The sequence below is a fragment of the Eurypyga helias genome, unplaced genomic scaffold, assembly GCF_000690775.1.
Source record: "Eurypyga helias isolate BGI_N326 unplaced genomic scaffold, ASM69077v1 scaffold7622, whole genome shotgun sequence".
NCBI lineage: Eukaryota > Metazoa > Chordata > Aves > Eurypygiformes > Eurypygidae > Eurypyga > Eurypyga helias.
The window spans coordinates 16,039-33,695 of record NW_010235219.1 but is presented as its reverse complement, the minus strand read 5'-3'; the positions used below and the strand labels follow the sequence as shown (position 1 = coordinate 33,695).

At 43.9% G+C, this 17,657-nt stretch overlaps 1 protein-coding gene across 1 annotated transcript in view; it reads right to left on the bottom strand.

Moving 5' to 3' along the window:
- Window positions 1–8,100: 8,100 nt before the first annotated feature.
- Window positions 8,101–17,657, bottom strand: part of AUTS2 (autism susceptibility candidate 2) — a gene marked incomplete at its 5' end in the record, with an annotated part of 25,592 nt that continues 16,035 nt past the window's right edge. Inside the window, 5 exons of the mRNA XM_010146664.1 lie at window positions 8,101–9,340; window positions 14,318–14,540; window positions 15,438–15,521; window positions 16,677–16,754; window positions 17,313–17,454. Coding sequence (XP_010144966.1) covers window positions 8,101–9,340; window positions 14,318–14,540; window positions 15,438–15,521; window positions 16,677–16,754; window positions 17,313–17,454 — 1,767 coding nt within the window. The remainder of the gene's footprint in view (window positions 9,341–14,317; window positions 14,541–15,437; window positions 15,522–16,676; window positions 16,755–17,312; window positions 17,455–17,657) is intronic.

The window sequence follows — 17,657 nt, the reverse complement described above, 5'->3', positions numbered from 1 at the left end:
CCGAGGGGCCCCGGGCTGCCGCCTCTCTCCGGCCCGGTACAAGAGCAGGCAGGCTTCGTTTGAGGGTTAAAAAAACCCCAAACAGGCCCAAAAGCCAAACTCCGGGGCCACGGCTGTGCTCTGCTCCCGGCCACAGCCCCCAAAAGCCAAACTCCGGGGCTCAGGCCACGGCTGTGCTCAGCTCCGGGCCGCAGTCCGATGGGGCGGGTCGGCGTCTCCCTCTAGTGCCCGCCCGCGCACGGCCTCAGCGCCGCCGCCATCTTGGCTGGGTTTCCCTCTCCCACACTGCCCTCTGCAGCCGCAGTCCTGGCACTGCCGGCGAACAGAAGAGCTCACGCCGAGGAGAAAATAAAACCAATATATAAGGGGTCCGGAGGGGTCCTTCGAGTCACGGACAGGCCGGTCCGAGCACACTCGCGTTGTTCCCCGGGACGCCTGACGAGTCTGGTTGCCACAGCACCAATGCAGTGTCTCCTGTGTGCAGCTGATAAGAATCTCTCATTTTCTCACAAAAAGTTGCCAACTGCAGGCATCATGAAGTCATCCTGAAGACGATCAATCAATTTCTGCGAGCGTGTCACCAGCCAGACACGTTTCGGGCCCGTGGCAGCGCACTGTGTTGCGGTAGCACCAGGCCAGCACCCTGTGAGCAGTGAGCTGGGCCAGGAAACAGGCACACCTGCCCACCCCTGCTGTACTTCGCAAAATACATTCTTCAGAGCAACAGATTAGTGCACTGCTGTAGTATTCAGTGATGTATTTACTGCTGCGAAGCACCAGATGCTCTCTAAGCCACAATAATACAGTTAAGTGGAAAATGAGTCATTTAAAACCATAATGACTATCATAGCATGACTCCACTAACAACAAACGACGACGATAATGCTGCGAGGTGGATGATAAATGTTCATCAGGGACATCGGTCCTGGCAAGCTCTGCCTTAGGGCCAAGCACCCGCACACACATACACCCAGTGTGGGTGGCAGAGCAGGCCAGGGTGCTGTGTCCTGCCCTCCCCAGGGCACGCAGGTGCAGGCCACATCTCCACACTGTGCTTCCAGCTTGCTTCTGCTAAGCCACCTCACTGCTTGGCCTCCTGAAAACTCCTGAAAAATTCCACTTAAAGCAGACTGCGGCTCTCCTCAGTCAGACCAGCATGCCCGGGGAGCTCACACCACAGGGCTGCCACCTTGCTGAGGGGCCTGGGTCCTGGTCGGACCCTCACCAGGCTGTGCCCATGAGGACAAACCAATTTCCAGGCGCTTGCTGTGGCTTGTCTGGAGGGCAGGGGTGTGTGGGGCCTGGCCTTCTTGTGAGAAGGGAGACGAAGGCTCCGCCAGGCCCACTTTGGCCCTCAGCCTGGCCAAAAAGCAGCTGGGGCCATGTGGGGCTATGCTTTGCTGCCTGCTCCTCAGGCCCTGCGCAAGGAAGTGCCTCGCAAGGCAGGTAGAGCCTTGTGAGAGTCAGGGGAACTTTTACAGGATCAAGGAAATATTAGCTCCCTGGTAACGTGGCAAAGGTGAAAAACCAGGGCCAAGTTTTCTGCCTGTATGAAGCAGACAGCTCTGGTGATTTTAAATAAACTATTTTATGTCCTTAGAAAATTTGGCTTTATTTTTTCTCCATCTCTAAATGAAGCAATTCTCCTGCTTAGTCCTTGGCTAATCCTTTCAAACGTCAGGTAATAGAAAAAAACAGACTAACGTCCTCACTAAAGGCTAATGCTTTGAGGGGCTGACATACACTAACTCCTATCATACATACCATCTGCTATGGAGAAGCATCTTTTATTCCCTTAACATGAGTGACGTGCTTTGTTGCTAGACTGTAGCACCATGCAATTTAAGCCTAACTCTCCAAAATATGATTGCCTTTATCTAGCTGAATGCTCTGGGTATGGGTCACTTCTAGTCCTTCTTAATAAATGTGATAAAGCAAGGTCACTCCTTAGTCAACATGATCACTGCCTGCCACAGCACCGTTGAGATTTCTGTCATTTATGCAGGGGAACAGGAGAGCTCCTCACAGCTCAGACTCTCCTAAAAATAATTTACAGCTACATTCACCTTGTACGAAACAGCATGGCCATCCCGTCAGCCTACACGTATTTCAGTCTCTCTTTAACTACCCTCTTGTGGTGTCTGTGAAGAACGACAGCCTTTTCTAACAGGCTGAAATAAACCCAGCTCTACTTGGCTCTTCTAGTGTTAGCCAAGACAGAACTTTCACTTTGGAGGGCAAGTAGATGGCGGTTGTTTTAGAGTGGGTTTTTTTATCAAATGAGCTACAAATGCATCATGTTTGCCCAAATACACTGAGGCCCTTCAAAAACAGGGACCATTGAAAATCCCACGAAGTTTATACGTGCATCTGTAGTTGTCTTTAAAAGAAACTTTTCAGTAGAGAAATGTATCATACCAACATAAATCTACGCTGAGTTTCAATACTGAGCAACAGTGATGACTAAACAAGCCACAGTAGGTGGTAAAATACAGCACTCAATAACCAACACTGCTCTCAATAACCAGAATGACCACAGGCCATATCAACTTGGGTCAATACTTGAGCTCCTTGAATTGTCAATAAATAAGTAAACCCTTTCCTTCATGGAGATGATTTTACCAAATCTAGGACCCCAGGAAGTTAACATGGATTAGGGTTAGAAGTGCTTTCCAAAGACAAAACAGCAACCCAAAAATTCCTCATCTCTTACCATTGCTGAATCTGCAATTTACCTCATTCAGAGTTTTTTTTATTCTTGTGGTGGCTAAGGCAGTGACCTACTTCCCCTGGGTGACTCCTGGGAGAGTAGGTGGCTGGTATTAACCTGGTGACTGAGTTTTGTGTTCCCAGCTGCACTGCTCCCATTTGTAAAATGGGGACGAAGTACACTGAAGTCTGTATTACCAGACCAGCAGAGGAAACTCGAAATGCAAGGATTGCAATCTCCAGGAAAGGCCTCAGCAGAAAGCAGCAAAAAGGATGTGCGAGATTGTAGGGTGCCGTCGTGTTTTCGTACTCCACTCCATGCTGTAGAGAGCTTCATCCCTGTGATGATGTTTGCATTTGCTGTATATGAACACGTGTTTCTACATGCGAAGAGTGCTCAAATGAGGAGGGGGGTATTCTTTATGACCAGGAAACGTCTTTGTGCTACAATGATTTTAGTTGCACATACCTGTGGAAAAAGAAGGGGGTGTGTGTCCCCCAAACCACACATCTGGCAGAAGGGGACTGTGTGGAAACTGCCTGCCAATGCCACTTGGAGGCATTGCCAGCTGGGAACTTCCACCTTGCCCATGGCCACAGCAGTCTAAGCCACTCCAGATAGAGACAGGGCACAGGGAGAACAGTCTGCTCTCACCTGCAGCTTTGCTGCTTCTTGGCTAGCAAAAATCTGGAGTCTTTTATAGTGGCTACGATGGCTAATTCACTGAGGCCTTCAGCTTTCATTCTGAGCTCCAGTACTATCAAAGGGGTTTTTGTATTATAGGAGCATCGAGAAATGCCCCACTCAGGGTACCAAGCACAGTGCAATCACAGTAAGAGATAGACTGTGTCCCAAGGAGCTTCACATGAAGGATGGTTAGGATTGGTACTTTACAGTGCAAAGAAAGGGAGGAAGATCTGATGAGACTGTAACATCAGCAAGAGAGGAGTAGTCCCACCACTCATTTGCACGTAATTCTCTGAAGCAGCTATGTTAGAGGCTAGTCTCCATCTGGAGTTAAGGAAGTCACCTTCAAAAGGCAATTCAGACCATTTACAGTGGAATCCTGCTCCAAATCGCCTTCTGAAGCTACAGATGAGTATGCCTCCAAAGACGGCAGCTGGAGTCCAAAGAACCAGGTTGGTTTATCCAGGTGAGACTTAACTGAGTCACCGTGGGAGTAACAAAACCCTGTACCATTTGAGTCTTTGGTCATTGTTAGAACCACAGCTGGCTCTTCTTTCTTGCCAGAAACAAAAGCAGTAAGTCAAGTAGCTCCTCTGTCAATGGGACATAACCAAAGGTCTGTTACCTTGTTCCAGTGCCCCAGGTGGTTTTCAGCAGAGGTCACCTGCATGTGTGAAGCAGTAGTTAAGAGTTCAAATTATCAAGAATCATGATAAATATTTACTTAACAAGGCACAGCCACAGCAAATGAATATACTTTCAGTAAATTCCTCCCCAACCTCCATTTGTCTATCTTCCAGGCTAATAAGGACTGCAAATTTTCATAAGCTCATACAGGCAAAGGTAAAAATGAACAAAAATATACAGTGTCTATGGCTCCTGGGAAAATTGGCCTGCAGCGTTTATTGCTGCCTAGAACAGGTTCAGCTATCTTAAGTCACGAAGAACATGACGGGCAAAAAGGCAAGAGTTATCAGTAAGGTACGAATAGCAGAAAAGCAGGTTAGAGCTAGCTATTTAGTAAGGAAAAACAAAGATGACAATATGGGAATTTAAAAAAAGAAGGGACAAAGCACAGCATAAAATGAACATTCTATCAGGGAACTAGTGCTACTACTGCTTTCAAAGAATCATTTCCTGTAACACTGCTTTAGTGGGCATCGCAGCGGGTGACAGGAAGCTGCCAAGTAGGAAACGAGTCAGGAGTGCGGGGAGGTGGGAGCCTTAAAGCATAACGCATAGGTCCTGTGTGTTTTAAGCACAGTAGCTCAGGGTTTCTGTGATCCAAACCTCTCACACTCTACAGGATAATACCCCCGTGACTCGTTTCCTTCCGACAGGTGGTATTTTTCCGTGGTCTTTAAACAAACTTCATTTCTTAAAATACTAGTGATTCAAAAATAAAAAATTTAAGGCAGATGTCTTGAATGGAAAATCCTGCTAAAAAGATTACACTGTCTATACCTGCAAGCTAACGTCCCTACATCAACCTTTTAAAAAGCAATGAATGCTTCTGAAAAAGTTTAAAAGCATTAAAAATCTTGTCTCACGACTCACTATACCTCTCATGCATATTCCTCCGAGCATCACCAGTCTTGGAAGACCTGACACCTGGTTCTTCAAAAGCATATAGCCACTTAAACTGTATTGACCTCAAAGGGAGTGAAATGCCTCAATGCTTTCTGGGACTGTGGGAGTGAGGGTTCATTAGCTCGATTGGGAATTAAGGACCATTAGCAGGAATATGCTCAGCACCTGGGAGGACGTCTGTACAGTCGGATACCACATTTCTTCCCCCTGAAGACACCGACAAAGCTGTTAGGACCTGTATTACAATGCTCAGAGTTGAGCCTGGAAGATGGTGCTCTCATTAGACTCACTCTCCTGGGGCCCCTCACCCTGCATCTGTGCAAGCTTGCTCCAACAGCTTTCATCCTTCTACCGCCATCTATAACTGGCTTCCTTCAGAATCTTGGAAGGTTTTCTAATGATGTGCATCCAGAAAACAAATACAGAGGTTCCTCGCAAAGACAAAAAAGCTCTTTTTGCACATTATGCTGCTATTGTACATCCTGCACCATTTACACAAAACTGGATTTTAAAAGACATAGGGCTATTCTTTTCCCTTAGTTACATGGTTGAAATTCAGGGAAATGTCATCAGATTTACACAGGAGAAAGAGCACAATACAGACAGAAGTGCTACAGGGCTGAAAAGAGAAAGAAACCCAAACTTGAATACATGGCTGTATACAATTAATTGCTTACCAGAACAATGGGCAATTATTGAGAGAGAAGAAGTATTTCCTATGTCTTGCTCATGAAAGCAAATTTCAGTATCACAAGTCACCTCTGCCAAAGTAACTTGGAGGAAAGTTTTGAAGCACTTGCAATAAGCTTGTAAAATAGCCCAAACAAACATTGTTCACAGTAACGGATGGGCATTATCTTCAGCCAATGAGAACTGGTGAAGTGCCACTGGCTTGTGTGGAACTGCCCAGATTCGCAGAAGGGTTTGCATACAGCCATGTACTTTGGTATGGGACTTCCTCAAAAGACCAACCGGTCAGTTAACTAAAAGCTAATCTAAGTAGGGTTTGCTGTATTTTAAAGAATCTGGACAAGCCAGGGATCTGGTCTTTTTTTGTTCCTTTTTTCCTGATTAATAATTTTAACAAGATGGCTTACAAAAGCTCGCCATTTCCTTTACATTATTAATAGCTATTTCTTCTGAACAAAAACGCACTCTCGGGAGAAAGTATTCCTTCCCCATAGCAACGATGGGGTACTCCACACAAAGAAGCACCTAGCAGTTTAGTTCACATTTTTTAATAACATGGCACAATTTACATTACACAAGTCTTCGCTGATGAGGAAACATGCTGAAGATTGAGAGCCGCTTCACTTTTCTGTTCACATAGGATCTAGAAAGGACTTTATTACATACAGGATAAACAGCAAAAAGGTTTGTATATAACAATCTCTTTACAATACTGAAAGCTACCACTACGGTTCCAGTGTACATATTCTTCAGGGTTGGGTTTTTTTTGTATTTTTCCTTTTGTTCTTAAAAAAAACCACTGCACAACATCTGGAGTTCACAAAATCTGAAGCTCACAACTAAACCTTCAGTTGACTACTAAAATAGATCTCTGATCATTAGAAACAACTGTCTGTAGTTAATTTTTTTCTTGGTTTTTTTTTTTTTTTTGCCAAAACAGGATAACAACTTCAGATAGCACTTTAATACACTAGAAGACCAATGGAACTAATTTTATTTCATACATATATTTTACAGTCCAGTAGACAAGATATTGAATTCTCTCTGATAAAGTCATATTCTCTCCAAATACTTAGACAAGAAACTTAACGCATTATAAAAAAGTGTGTTATGAAAAGACAGATCTCAGAAGATTGATGCATATTTTTAAAAAGGACCGTGTTCTTCATGTTATTTCATGTCTTCTATGATTAGGGAACAACAAGGCTGGCCTGTTAACTATTCACAGACTTTATTACCAACTGAAATACAATAAATTGCATTATGAAATCTGCATTGGAGTTCATTAATTAAACTACTGATCCACAGCGAAAACATATCCATCATTTAGAAAAGTATTACCTTTCCTGTAGGATTTGTTTCAATGTAGCTAAAAATTACTTAACACACACACAAAAAAAGTGTGTACAGATAAATGACACACTGGCAATAAAGACAGACATGAATGGTTATAAGCAGATGTTCTTCCAAAAAAAAAAAAAAAAAAAAGACATGTTAAGTGCCAAAAGTTCTGGAAAACATCCAGCATTTGATTATTACTGTTCAACCCAGATTAACGTGACTGAAACCCAATCTGTCATGACTACAGTATCAGTGATTACAGACTGCTAACCCTGACGCATTCTAAGGAATACATGAGCTACAGTAACGTCAGCGTCTTGATGCAGGGGTTCAGACAGAAGACTACACTTCTAATGGGCTGTTTCTTCATCAAAACAAGCAATAGATTTGTACTACAGATGAACTTGTTCAGGGAAAATATGACTTTAATTATGTTGTGTGTTGAAAAGGCTCCTTTGAGTTATAAAGGCTTTTGTGAAAAGCCTCAAATTCATTGCATAGTTGAAGGGGTTTAGCTGTCTATAACAATATATGTAACACAGCATAAGCAGACTGTGTTGATCAATATTAAGTTTGCAAATAGCACAGTTTAAGAAGTATTAATGTATTATGTTACTTAATTTTATCTATTTACATTTGTACAAAGTAAAGCTTTCATCTTACCCTTTTTGCATATATGAACCATTAACCCATGAAGCAATCTTTTTACATAAATATCTACAATTGTCTTCACTTCTGGTCTGAAAGAGCTTTGTAGGGTTGACACCGGTGGTGGTTTGTTTCTAGTCAAATCGTTCAGGTCAATGTCTTGTTCTTCAGTTCAAATTTTGAAATTTTTAAACTAGAAATAAAATAGAGTAGGAGACACGAGGAACATATGGACTTGGCTAAAAGATCTGGAAAAATTCAACATATAATATACAAAAAAAACCATTTCAAAATCTTTGCACTCAGGTCTATACATATTGTACAGTGGGTCACATGCCCAGTCTGTATCAATGACTAGTAAGAAGGTCTTTATATTATGTTCATTTACAACATTCTGTCCCTCTTTCTCTGGTGTTTAGTTAGTCTCACTCTGCTTATCGAGCTTCAATGTCCTTGAGGGTGTGAGAGGGAGGCCTCTCTCTCATCTCTGCTGACAGAGGAGTAGTCCTTCTGGGAGACCCAGGCCGCGGTCCCAGAGTGGAAATAAGAGGTGGAGGGGCACTGAGAGCTGCTGTGGGGGGAGTTTTATTGAGGATGCCGTTCTGGTGTCCCGTCGGGGGACTGACTCTGGGGTAGTGCATGCTAGGAAGTCCTGGTGTGATTAGGCTTGGGTGAGGCAGGTGCCCATCCAAGGCGGCAGGGTGAACTGAGTGCAGGCGTGCATGTTCATAGTCCTCTCTGAGCATGTGCAACCGCTCCCTATCATCCAAGTGGTTGCCCCTCTCATGCTCACGTCGAGGGTCAACAGAGAGAGGGTGGTGGTGATGATGGTGGTGATTGTAGTCGTGAGGTTCCCGATCCCTGAATGACCTGTCTGCTTCATATAATCTTGGCGTAGAAAGACGATGAAGGGGGTCATTTCTTAGCAGAAAGTCTCTGCCCAGGGGGTCTCTCCGATGAATATCTAGCTCTCTGTACGGATCTCTTAAGGGATCTCTCATTGGATCCCAGTGGAAAGAAGGATAGGGAAAACGTTCTCCACCAGGAATTGGGCTAATTCCCATAAAAGGGGTCATCATGCGAGTCCTGTCCAGGCCACTGATGCTGTTCATGTGATGTATACCAGTTACACCTACAGTCATGGGCATAGACACTAAAGGGCTTGGATGGACGTTGGATGTAGATATAGGTGGTGGCTGATCAGATGACCTATGACTCTGAGGTCCCTCAGGTTGAACATCATGGTCTTCCTTTCGCTCCTCCTTCACCTTGACTTCATTGCTTTTCTTCGCGTTATCGTATGACGGCTCGTTCTTCCTCTCAGCCTCGCGGTTTGAAGTACTATTAGGCCTGGTGCTCTCCACAACAGGGGGCCTAGCATAGGGTGAAGGAACCCTGGGCATTTGCTTAGACTCTTCCACCACTCGGCTTTCATGGCTCAGGCCTTCTTTCTCCGAAATATAGTTGTCCTTCACCTTGTGCTCTTCAACATTAATCTCCTTCCGAGATTCGGAGTGATCCCTCTCTCGTTCTTTGGGTTTCTCTTTTTCTCGAACCTCGGGATTTAGATGGCTCCTGATCTGCTCACTTGAGCTGCGATTATGTCCGAGGGAGTTTACTGGATGGATAGGTGCTGGCGAAGGATGGCTGGAGTGTCTTTTCTCAATGCTCTCCCTAGAAGAAAGAGAAGTGTAAAAACGCAGGCATGAGAAACTGCAAATAAACCAAGACGTCTACGGTGCCTACTTCATACTCGTTGCTTTGCAGAACGCTAGTAACATGCACCATTAAACACACTGTTCCTTTTGCACGCCCAAAACACCAGAAGAACATCCCAGCTCTTAACTAGGTCTACCCTCCTCGCCTTCTTGACCCAGGAGAAGATGATGCCCGAAGCTGCTTTGTGAAGCCTCTGACTGAGATTTCAAACACTGAAGTCCACAGAAGGCTCCTGGGGAATCTAGCTGTAGCACACACACTTCTACGACAATGAGCTTAAGTGTTTGCAAAGACAGGAGAGAAAAATACAAACATACTAATTTAATCCAAAAGAAGTGAGGCAGTTAAATCCAAATTACATGGATAATAGTGCTTTACCCGCTCTCTTCTATTAAGAATACATTTGGGAAAAGAGATGACAACTGACTTGTAAGAAAATTTTGAGACCTATGTACGTTATTAATTTCTTATCTAAATTCTCTTCAATCTTCTAGCTTTTCCATTTACATCTCACAATTCAATTTCCTTCTTAAAACTGAAAACAACAACCTCTGAAGGCCCCAGTACTGACGGAGACAATCCACCCCTCTGAAGAGGCAGGCACTACTCCAAGTGTGCAACGAGCCGCAGTGCAGGTGTTCGAACGGAGGCGGCCATCACGCACAGATTACGCGTTGACTTCTCAGCAGAGAGCTTCTACACCATACGGCCACCGTTCAGGCTAGCTCTCATCTGGAATCAGCTGCTCTTCAGGTTACCAACCCGTTCCCATTTCTAGGGTAGAGCAAGCAGAGCAGGGCCAGGGCCAATGCATCTCCCTGACAGTGCCAGGAAGTCTCAAAATACTGTGAATTCATTCCGTCTTTCAAACCTATTTATGTTGCAACGAAGATGAGAGAATAATTGTCTGGCAGTGGACAATAGCCTAACTATGTGAATGGATCCTGCACCAACTGTCTCCTGGAAGCAGTGTTGACAAGGAGTTGTTAAGGGCAACACTAAGTGGAAAAGCTTTCCTATGTAAAATGAATCAAATTCATAAGGTAAATCTAATTTACCAAAAGGTAAATCATCCGTTCCAATGAGTTTAACCACTCACTAATTTCAATTGATCTCCGAGTTGGAGTCTTTCCATAAAGCTCCAGATATTCAGTATTGGACAAGGCAGTTTTCTGCCGCACGTGGTGTGGTGTACTCTGTGCTGTTAGAGACAGAAGTGAGGCTCTGACAGCGGTGAGGCTCCCTGAAGTCCCAACCAGCGCCCACCTACATGTTTCTCTTTGGGTGCTGCAGTCTCTGCTTAGCAGCGTGTAACCTGCACACGCTCGGATGAGGACAGCAGGCTGACACTCTGGACAAGATGAGCAATGCTGGCTGGCTCAAGGGCAATCCGGAGAGCAACTCTCAAGTGGACCCTTGCTTCTTCACCTACACCATTTCTGCAACCTATGTTTTTGCTGAGCTGAACTGCCTAGCCTAGGTTTTCTACTTGTAGGTACTTTTGGATGGTGAAACTTCACCAACTGCAGAAAAAATATCTTTCAAAAGGCAACGTTATTATAACCTCACACGATGCGTCTTTTCTGTGTCTAGACCGTATTGGTGAAACTGTCACTGTAGGGCCACGTCTGAGATTCCTCAGAGAGTCCAGAATGTGACTGTTATAAAACATTTGTAAGCTGGAGCATTTGGTACCAGAACTGCCTAGTTTGCACAGACTCCTTGGTATCAGGTTCTGCTTTGCCTGACGGTGCCCCGAACAGTTTGGAAATTGTGTCCTGGATCTAATTTCCCTCTTGCTTCCCATCAAAAGTTGAGCATCTGATTTAACAGCTTCCAGATTTGGACACAGTGAGACCCAGTCAAGGCACTCCAAGGAAGGCTTCTCAGCACGCAGACTCGATTCTCTTACTTTGCTGGGAAAGCACTGCCTTGTGGACCCTGCCTAGTCTTTCTTTTATTTTGCTCATGGGACGAGGTCGGAGGGCACCCTCACTTGTTTTATTTCACCACGAGAGCCCACTGAGTTCTTTTGCTGATATTTAATCAATTTTGTATTTAGCAATTTTTAAACTACGCATAAAATTTAGAGAAATTAATAGGCATTTTTAGTAACTAAAGAAAAATATATGTGCAACCAAAATAACTTATTCCTTGGCCGATTTCACCTTAGTTACAGTGATGGTATTATCTCAAGAGGTTATTGATTATACAGCTCACTGAAATGAACTACATGTAGTTCAGTGGTCAGAGAGGGAGTAATTTTTTATCCTCAGATATGTCAAGGACTCCATAGTTTAGTAATATGGGAACAGCTCTAAGCCTCTGTCTCCACAAAGAAACTTAAGATCATGGTCTCAACTAACTGATTACTAAGTAAGATGTGTTTTGAGGCTGTGTGCTGCACTGAAGATACCGAGTGTCTTACGCTGAGTACTCTGCCTCATTTACGTTGCTAAAAAGGTCAACAGATTCCTGTGGGTGGTTTGGGGTTTTTTTAATGCTCTAGGATTACACGCACTTAAATGTCATGCTGAGGATGCACTTGCTCAGTGACACCTTTTAAACAAAATACCACTGACAAGGAACAAAACTATTTTTAACAACAGTGAATTTCACTGTTTTTTTCCTAACACAGGGCAGGAGTAATGGAGTCCTTAAAACAAAAAAAGCCCCACAACTGTAAACGATGTTCCAGGATAAAGTGGGCACCATATCAGGGCACGGCGGCGTAACTCCCCAGCCAGCTCTGCACCTAGGAAAGGTTCACGGACTGTAGTTCCATATTATCCAAACTATCTGGAGGGATTTACCTTATCGCAGTCTATCTGGCAGGGGCTGTGGTACACTGGCTGTACCACTTATCCAAGCAGAGAGGCCAGAGAGTCATTGCACCCCACTCTGACACCGTTCTTAGATGGGGAAGAGCCAGGCTAAGAGGTACCTCTGAGGTACCTTTCCTCTGATAACGGAAGTCGCCCAGATGAATGCTTTTGGCTAGGTGGCCCATTCTGGGGGCTGGTAAAGTTAGACTCTTGATGACAGGATGATTCTGAGATTAAATCATATCTCTGGGCATGACTCCTAGTTCTTCCTGTTTGGGCAAATTAGCTTAAACTAGGTCACAGAGATTGGTGCCTCAATTAGAAAGCAGGACTACACCCTCACCCTGCTGGGGGCCACTGAAGATAAATGAGTCAGTGTGAGAGGGTCACAAACTACCCCAGACCTGAGCTACACAGGGAGCACGTCCCCAGGAAGGGATTCTCGGCATCTTCTCTTACAAGCCACAGTGTGAGTGTGCTGCAAAGTAGAACTCTTCAAAACCATACAGATGGATGCACAGCAACGCTAGATCGGCAGTGACGTTACTGTGCTAAACTGGCTGCCATAACTGTGCAGAAGTATGAAGTATGAATGACGCTTACTTTTCAACTCTCAAATTACTGAAAATAAGTATGTTCAGAGCTATGACAGGGAGTTCAGGCAATGCCAAAGCAGCTTGCAAGGAATGCATTTCTGGAAGGGATTTTCTCCAGCAGTAACACTTCACAAAAAAACAACCAAACAGCAGCTGAAATAATCACGTAATCCTAATTCTAAAGACCACCCATGTCATAAATAACTACAATGCTTTGCCATTCAAGCCAGTAAAGTTACTCACATGTGTAAGCATTTTGCAGGACAGAATCCCCAATTTGTAACAGCAATTTATTTTGAAGCATTAACATCAGACATGAAAATAATGAAGCTATGCTACCAAACAGAAAATATTCCAAATGGAAAATGTAGGTGAAAAGATCTGTAGTTTGGCTTGGTCTTCACATTTTACAGTAACAAAGAAAAGCTCTTAAATGTATTTTTAGAATATCTAATGTGTTAGCATAACTTCTATTAGAAAAGGCTACTAATGCGTATATTTGGGTTAGTGACAGAGAAGTCAGAAAAGCACATCTCCTAAATATTCTTTTATGCTAAAAAATTAGAAACAAATAGCCATTATGTAGTAAAGTAATGTGCAAAGTTAACAAGAAAGCCATTAAGCCACAACTGAAAAAGCTGAAATCAGCCTCTCTACATTTTTCAAAGAAGGCATGACACTTGCTGAATGGCAAATTCTTATAATTTGGTACTTAAATGTTAAGAGGAATTGTTACTGAGTTAACTGTATAATGGGAACAGTCCTGACAAAAAAAAATATGACCAGGTTTTACTTTTCATTAACCCTTCCCAGCCTGGACATGTCAGCGTGCAAGTCCATGTAAAGCACGGAATAAAAACTGTGCTTGCAGGTGTGGAGCAGCAGTGCACGTGTGTGTGACTTTTCTGAGGGGAATTAAGGTTGATTTAATGAACTGCATGCACTGAAACTTACTGTGGTCTCGGAACATGACACACTTCCTGTGTTATATAATTTTATAACTTTATCGGTGGTCCCTCTAGTCAGTTAATTTTTGAAGAGGGAGGTGGGGTTATTTGTTTTGCAGACAAGGTCTGATTTCCAAGGTTATTTCAGTATTCAAAGGTGCAGATATGCGTCTGATGGACTTTATAACCCCTTTTTTTCATCCTGTCAGGCACCTATCTACACCTTAAATCTTCAAAAGACCTACAACGATGTGACCCGCAAGGTAACAGAGTGTGTGGGTCTGATTCTATTCTCACTTGACACTGCCCGAACTCTGCTCCAGCAAAGCTCCTTCTGCTGAAGCGTGGTGCAGGTGAGAAGAGAAACAGATGCAGTAGGAAACACCCGAGTGAGAAACCTGCCCCTTCCGTAGTGCCTCGCATCGCAGGCAGCACTGGTGTCAGCTCTCCAGGTATCCCTCTACTGAAGCTCTGGTTTCACAATGTGCCAGGCTGGGAAGGGTTAAAAGCGGAACAGAGCCCCAAGCTTTGAACTAGACAATTCTTGGAAGTGTTCTTTCGTACCTTTCTTTGTCATCTTTACTAACAGATGAGTCTCGTTTATCTACATCTCTATCTCTGTCATGAGCTGCAGCAGATGAACTGCGCTCCAGCTCTCCTGGCTTCAGCCAGGGCGGAGGGGTCGGGAACGAAGGAGGAGTTCGGTGCAGTCGGTTCCAGGGCTCGTGAGGGTTGCTAAAGCTCTGCATACTGGGGCCATCCTTGTGGCCGAACATTGAGTTGGGTGCTGAAATGGTGAAGTGGAAAACAAAAAGGTTTAAGAAAAAGGTATGCTCTAGTGAAGGTACTTACCAAAAAAACTTTTACAGCACTCAGAGTTAAAATGAATACATATTATTGGGAGCTGGAAAAGGAAAGGAAATTAACAGAGATTCATTAGAGGGTCTCATTCCTAAAAACGGGCAGGCATCTGACAGCTCTTTTAATTGGAAAGGGAAATGCTGTGGATAAAATCGACAAGGGATGAATATTAAGATAAAAATGACAATGATCCTCATTCCAAATATTTTGGAGACATCGGGAGATGACCATTATACAGACTATAAATAATGGGACTTGTTGCATTTGATCCTGAACCAAAGTAAAATAACATGTGACTGAAATCATGCCAGATTTGAAGTATGGAGAAAGAGAGTGATTTTTAAAAGGATGATCTTTTGTGACTGGCCAAATTGAGAGAAATGTTGGTGATCCTGGACAAATAAATGCAGGTTAGTGATCTTTTCCAGGCACATGTCCTGGATTACTGGTGAGAAAGCGAAAAAAAAAGTTCCCATCCACAGCTAGGGATGCTGCACACATCAGCTCTTTCAAACATGCAACAAAACCATGGGAAATTTCACAATCTCCTTAGATTCACAGGTTCTGTAGTGGTTCTTTTTAACTGAACAATGCAATGGTGACATTTAGCACGATGTTGAACCCGCACTATTAAGTAACTAATACAAAATAATTTACTGATGACTAATAAATGCTGTTATTTAGAAGAAAAACGTCTCTTTTCAAATTCCCATCTCTTAGTGGTATGTGGTCTAAGCAACTGATAAAAAAGACAGCAAATAGTCATCATCAATATCCCAAATTACACAGCAAACAGGAATTCATAAACAAAGAGGTTACTCACTAACTGTCGGGTTCCCGAGTCCCCCGAAGGCATTACTACCCACTGCAGTGAGACCGCTGAAGGAGGCCGGTCGATTGAAAGGCTCTGCAAACCAACGAAAACAGGGGCAGCTCACTGGCATGTTGGTAATTACGAGAAAGCGTTAGCACATTACCCAACTCCATTATGTCTGCACGAAAGCTCAGTCTGTGCCCAGCAGCAGTGGAACATCATCCTCCCACAGCACAGCAGTGACTGGGAGACATAAAACCCCAATGACAGTATGCATGGGGTCGTCTTACTAGAAAAATTTCCTCTTCAAAGAAAAACAAGATGTTAAAATATACAGTGTTGAGGCCTGTGCTTCTGCATAAGCAGCTACTTCATTAGGAACCTGCCAACTTCTCCATGCTTATTTCCTTTTATTCCTTTCCAGTTGAGCTCCATGGTCTGTCTCAGGAAATGTCCCTGGCTAGAAAGACTATTATTAACTCTGGCAACTGTGCTCCAAAACACCTCCAGGCCATGTCTCCTGAACCATACCCAGGATATAAATAAAATGTCCTATTACATTGATATGTCAGGCTGACCTGAACATTTTGTAATGCTCTTGATATTTATTGCTAACACCATACCAAAAAACTAGTAGGGACTGAAAAATATTGGAGTAATTTTTTTGGTAGCTAACAGAGCATGAAGGGAATTCTCCCCTCGCGTCACTCTGGAGATGTGCAATGACTCTGATGTCACTCCTGCTGCTAAGCACCAGCACAGAGAAACGGCAGACCCTACCCAGCACTGTCCATAGGCAGCTAAACGTAGAATGATAAACCTACATCGTGACTCTGCTGTACCCTTTGGTGACCCTCCCAAATCCTTCCCTATGCAAAATAAAGTGCCAGTTCAGAGCCCTGATCTCTGATGCTCCGTAGGCAGCAGACCACCTTATCACAACATCAGGAAGGGAGGAGGGAAATGGGTGGTTCCATTTTTAAATGTGTATTCACTAATTTTCACTAAGAGACACATTTGAGGCCAGACCACAAGATTTTAAGGATCGATTTCCCACTCACTTCTATGGAAAAGCAGACATCTAAGTCGGCGTTAGGACAAACACCTCTACAAACCGATGCCTTAACCTGAGGCTTTTTTTCTGACAGGTTATAACCACGAGTACAGTGACCAGCCCTGTCACTCCGCTCCTCCAGCATCCCGACTGTTTTCAGAAGCATTTCAAAACCTGTTGCAGAGAGAACGTACCTAAGTGAGCGGCTGGGTTGAGAAAGTTGCTGTGGTGAGGTGGTGGGCCGAAAGGGGTGCCAGCTGGATGACCCCCACCTGCCAAAACAAAGCAAAAGGGGTGAATTCCTAGCAAAAGCTCGGAAAGGGACTAACCGTGCTCTGGGCTTGACTATCATTTCTTAAATGTCAGTTCACGTGAGCAGAGGTTGCTGTATGCTGCACGGGGGGCTCTCAGGTCAGGATCCTATGCAAATACCAGCTGTTTTTCTTAGCAGAAATTCCCAGTTAGAGTATAAGGGGTGGGGGAGAGGGAATGTTTCAGTACAGGAGAAAAAAACCATGTAAAATACAGCATATTTCCAACCTGTCACCTCCAGGATGCATTGGACATCACTGTATGAAGAAATGTTCCTCCATTTATTACCTATTTCAGCAGGCTGGGCTTTCTTAATAGCTGCCATTTTTTATTTTATTTATCATTTTTAATATTTACCACTATAATAATTTTTAATATTCAGAAAACAGACTAATAGCCCCTGGCATGACTTGCAGAGAGTTCATAAGCCAAAGCATATGGGAAATTTCCTTCTAACATGGCAAGGTTTAGGATTTTACTGAGGATGCCACAAGAAGATTATGCTTCTCAGCACTCACTGGCTGTGGAGAAGAGTGTCGAGGGCCGGGCCAGGTCGTGGGGGTGGTGGATGGCTCCAAAAAGGCTGGGGCCCGGTGGCCTGCTCAGAAATTCAGGTTTCAGCCCGAAGTCCAGCTTGTGTGGATCAGACTGCATCTGTTTCTGAAATGCAAAAACAGGATTTGGAAGAGACTGTCCTAAAAATTAGCTGTAAGAGACACTTCCAGAATGACGTGGACATAGCAGTTTATTCACAGGCTAACTGATGTTTTCACAAGATTATTAGCTTTTGGGACCCCGAGCATAGACACACAGTCATTCTCCTGGAAAGGGGAACTAAGGCAGAGAGAGAAACTCTCAGGCTC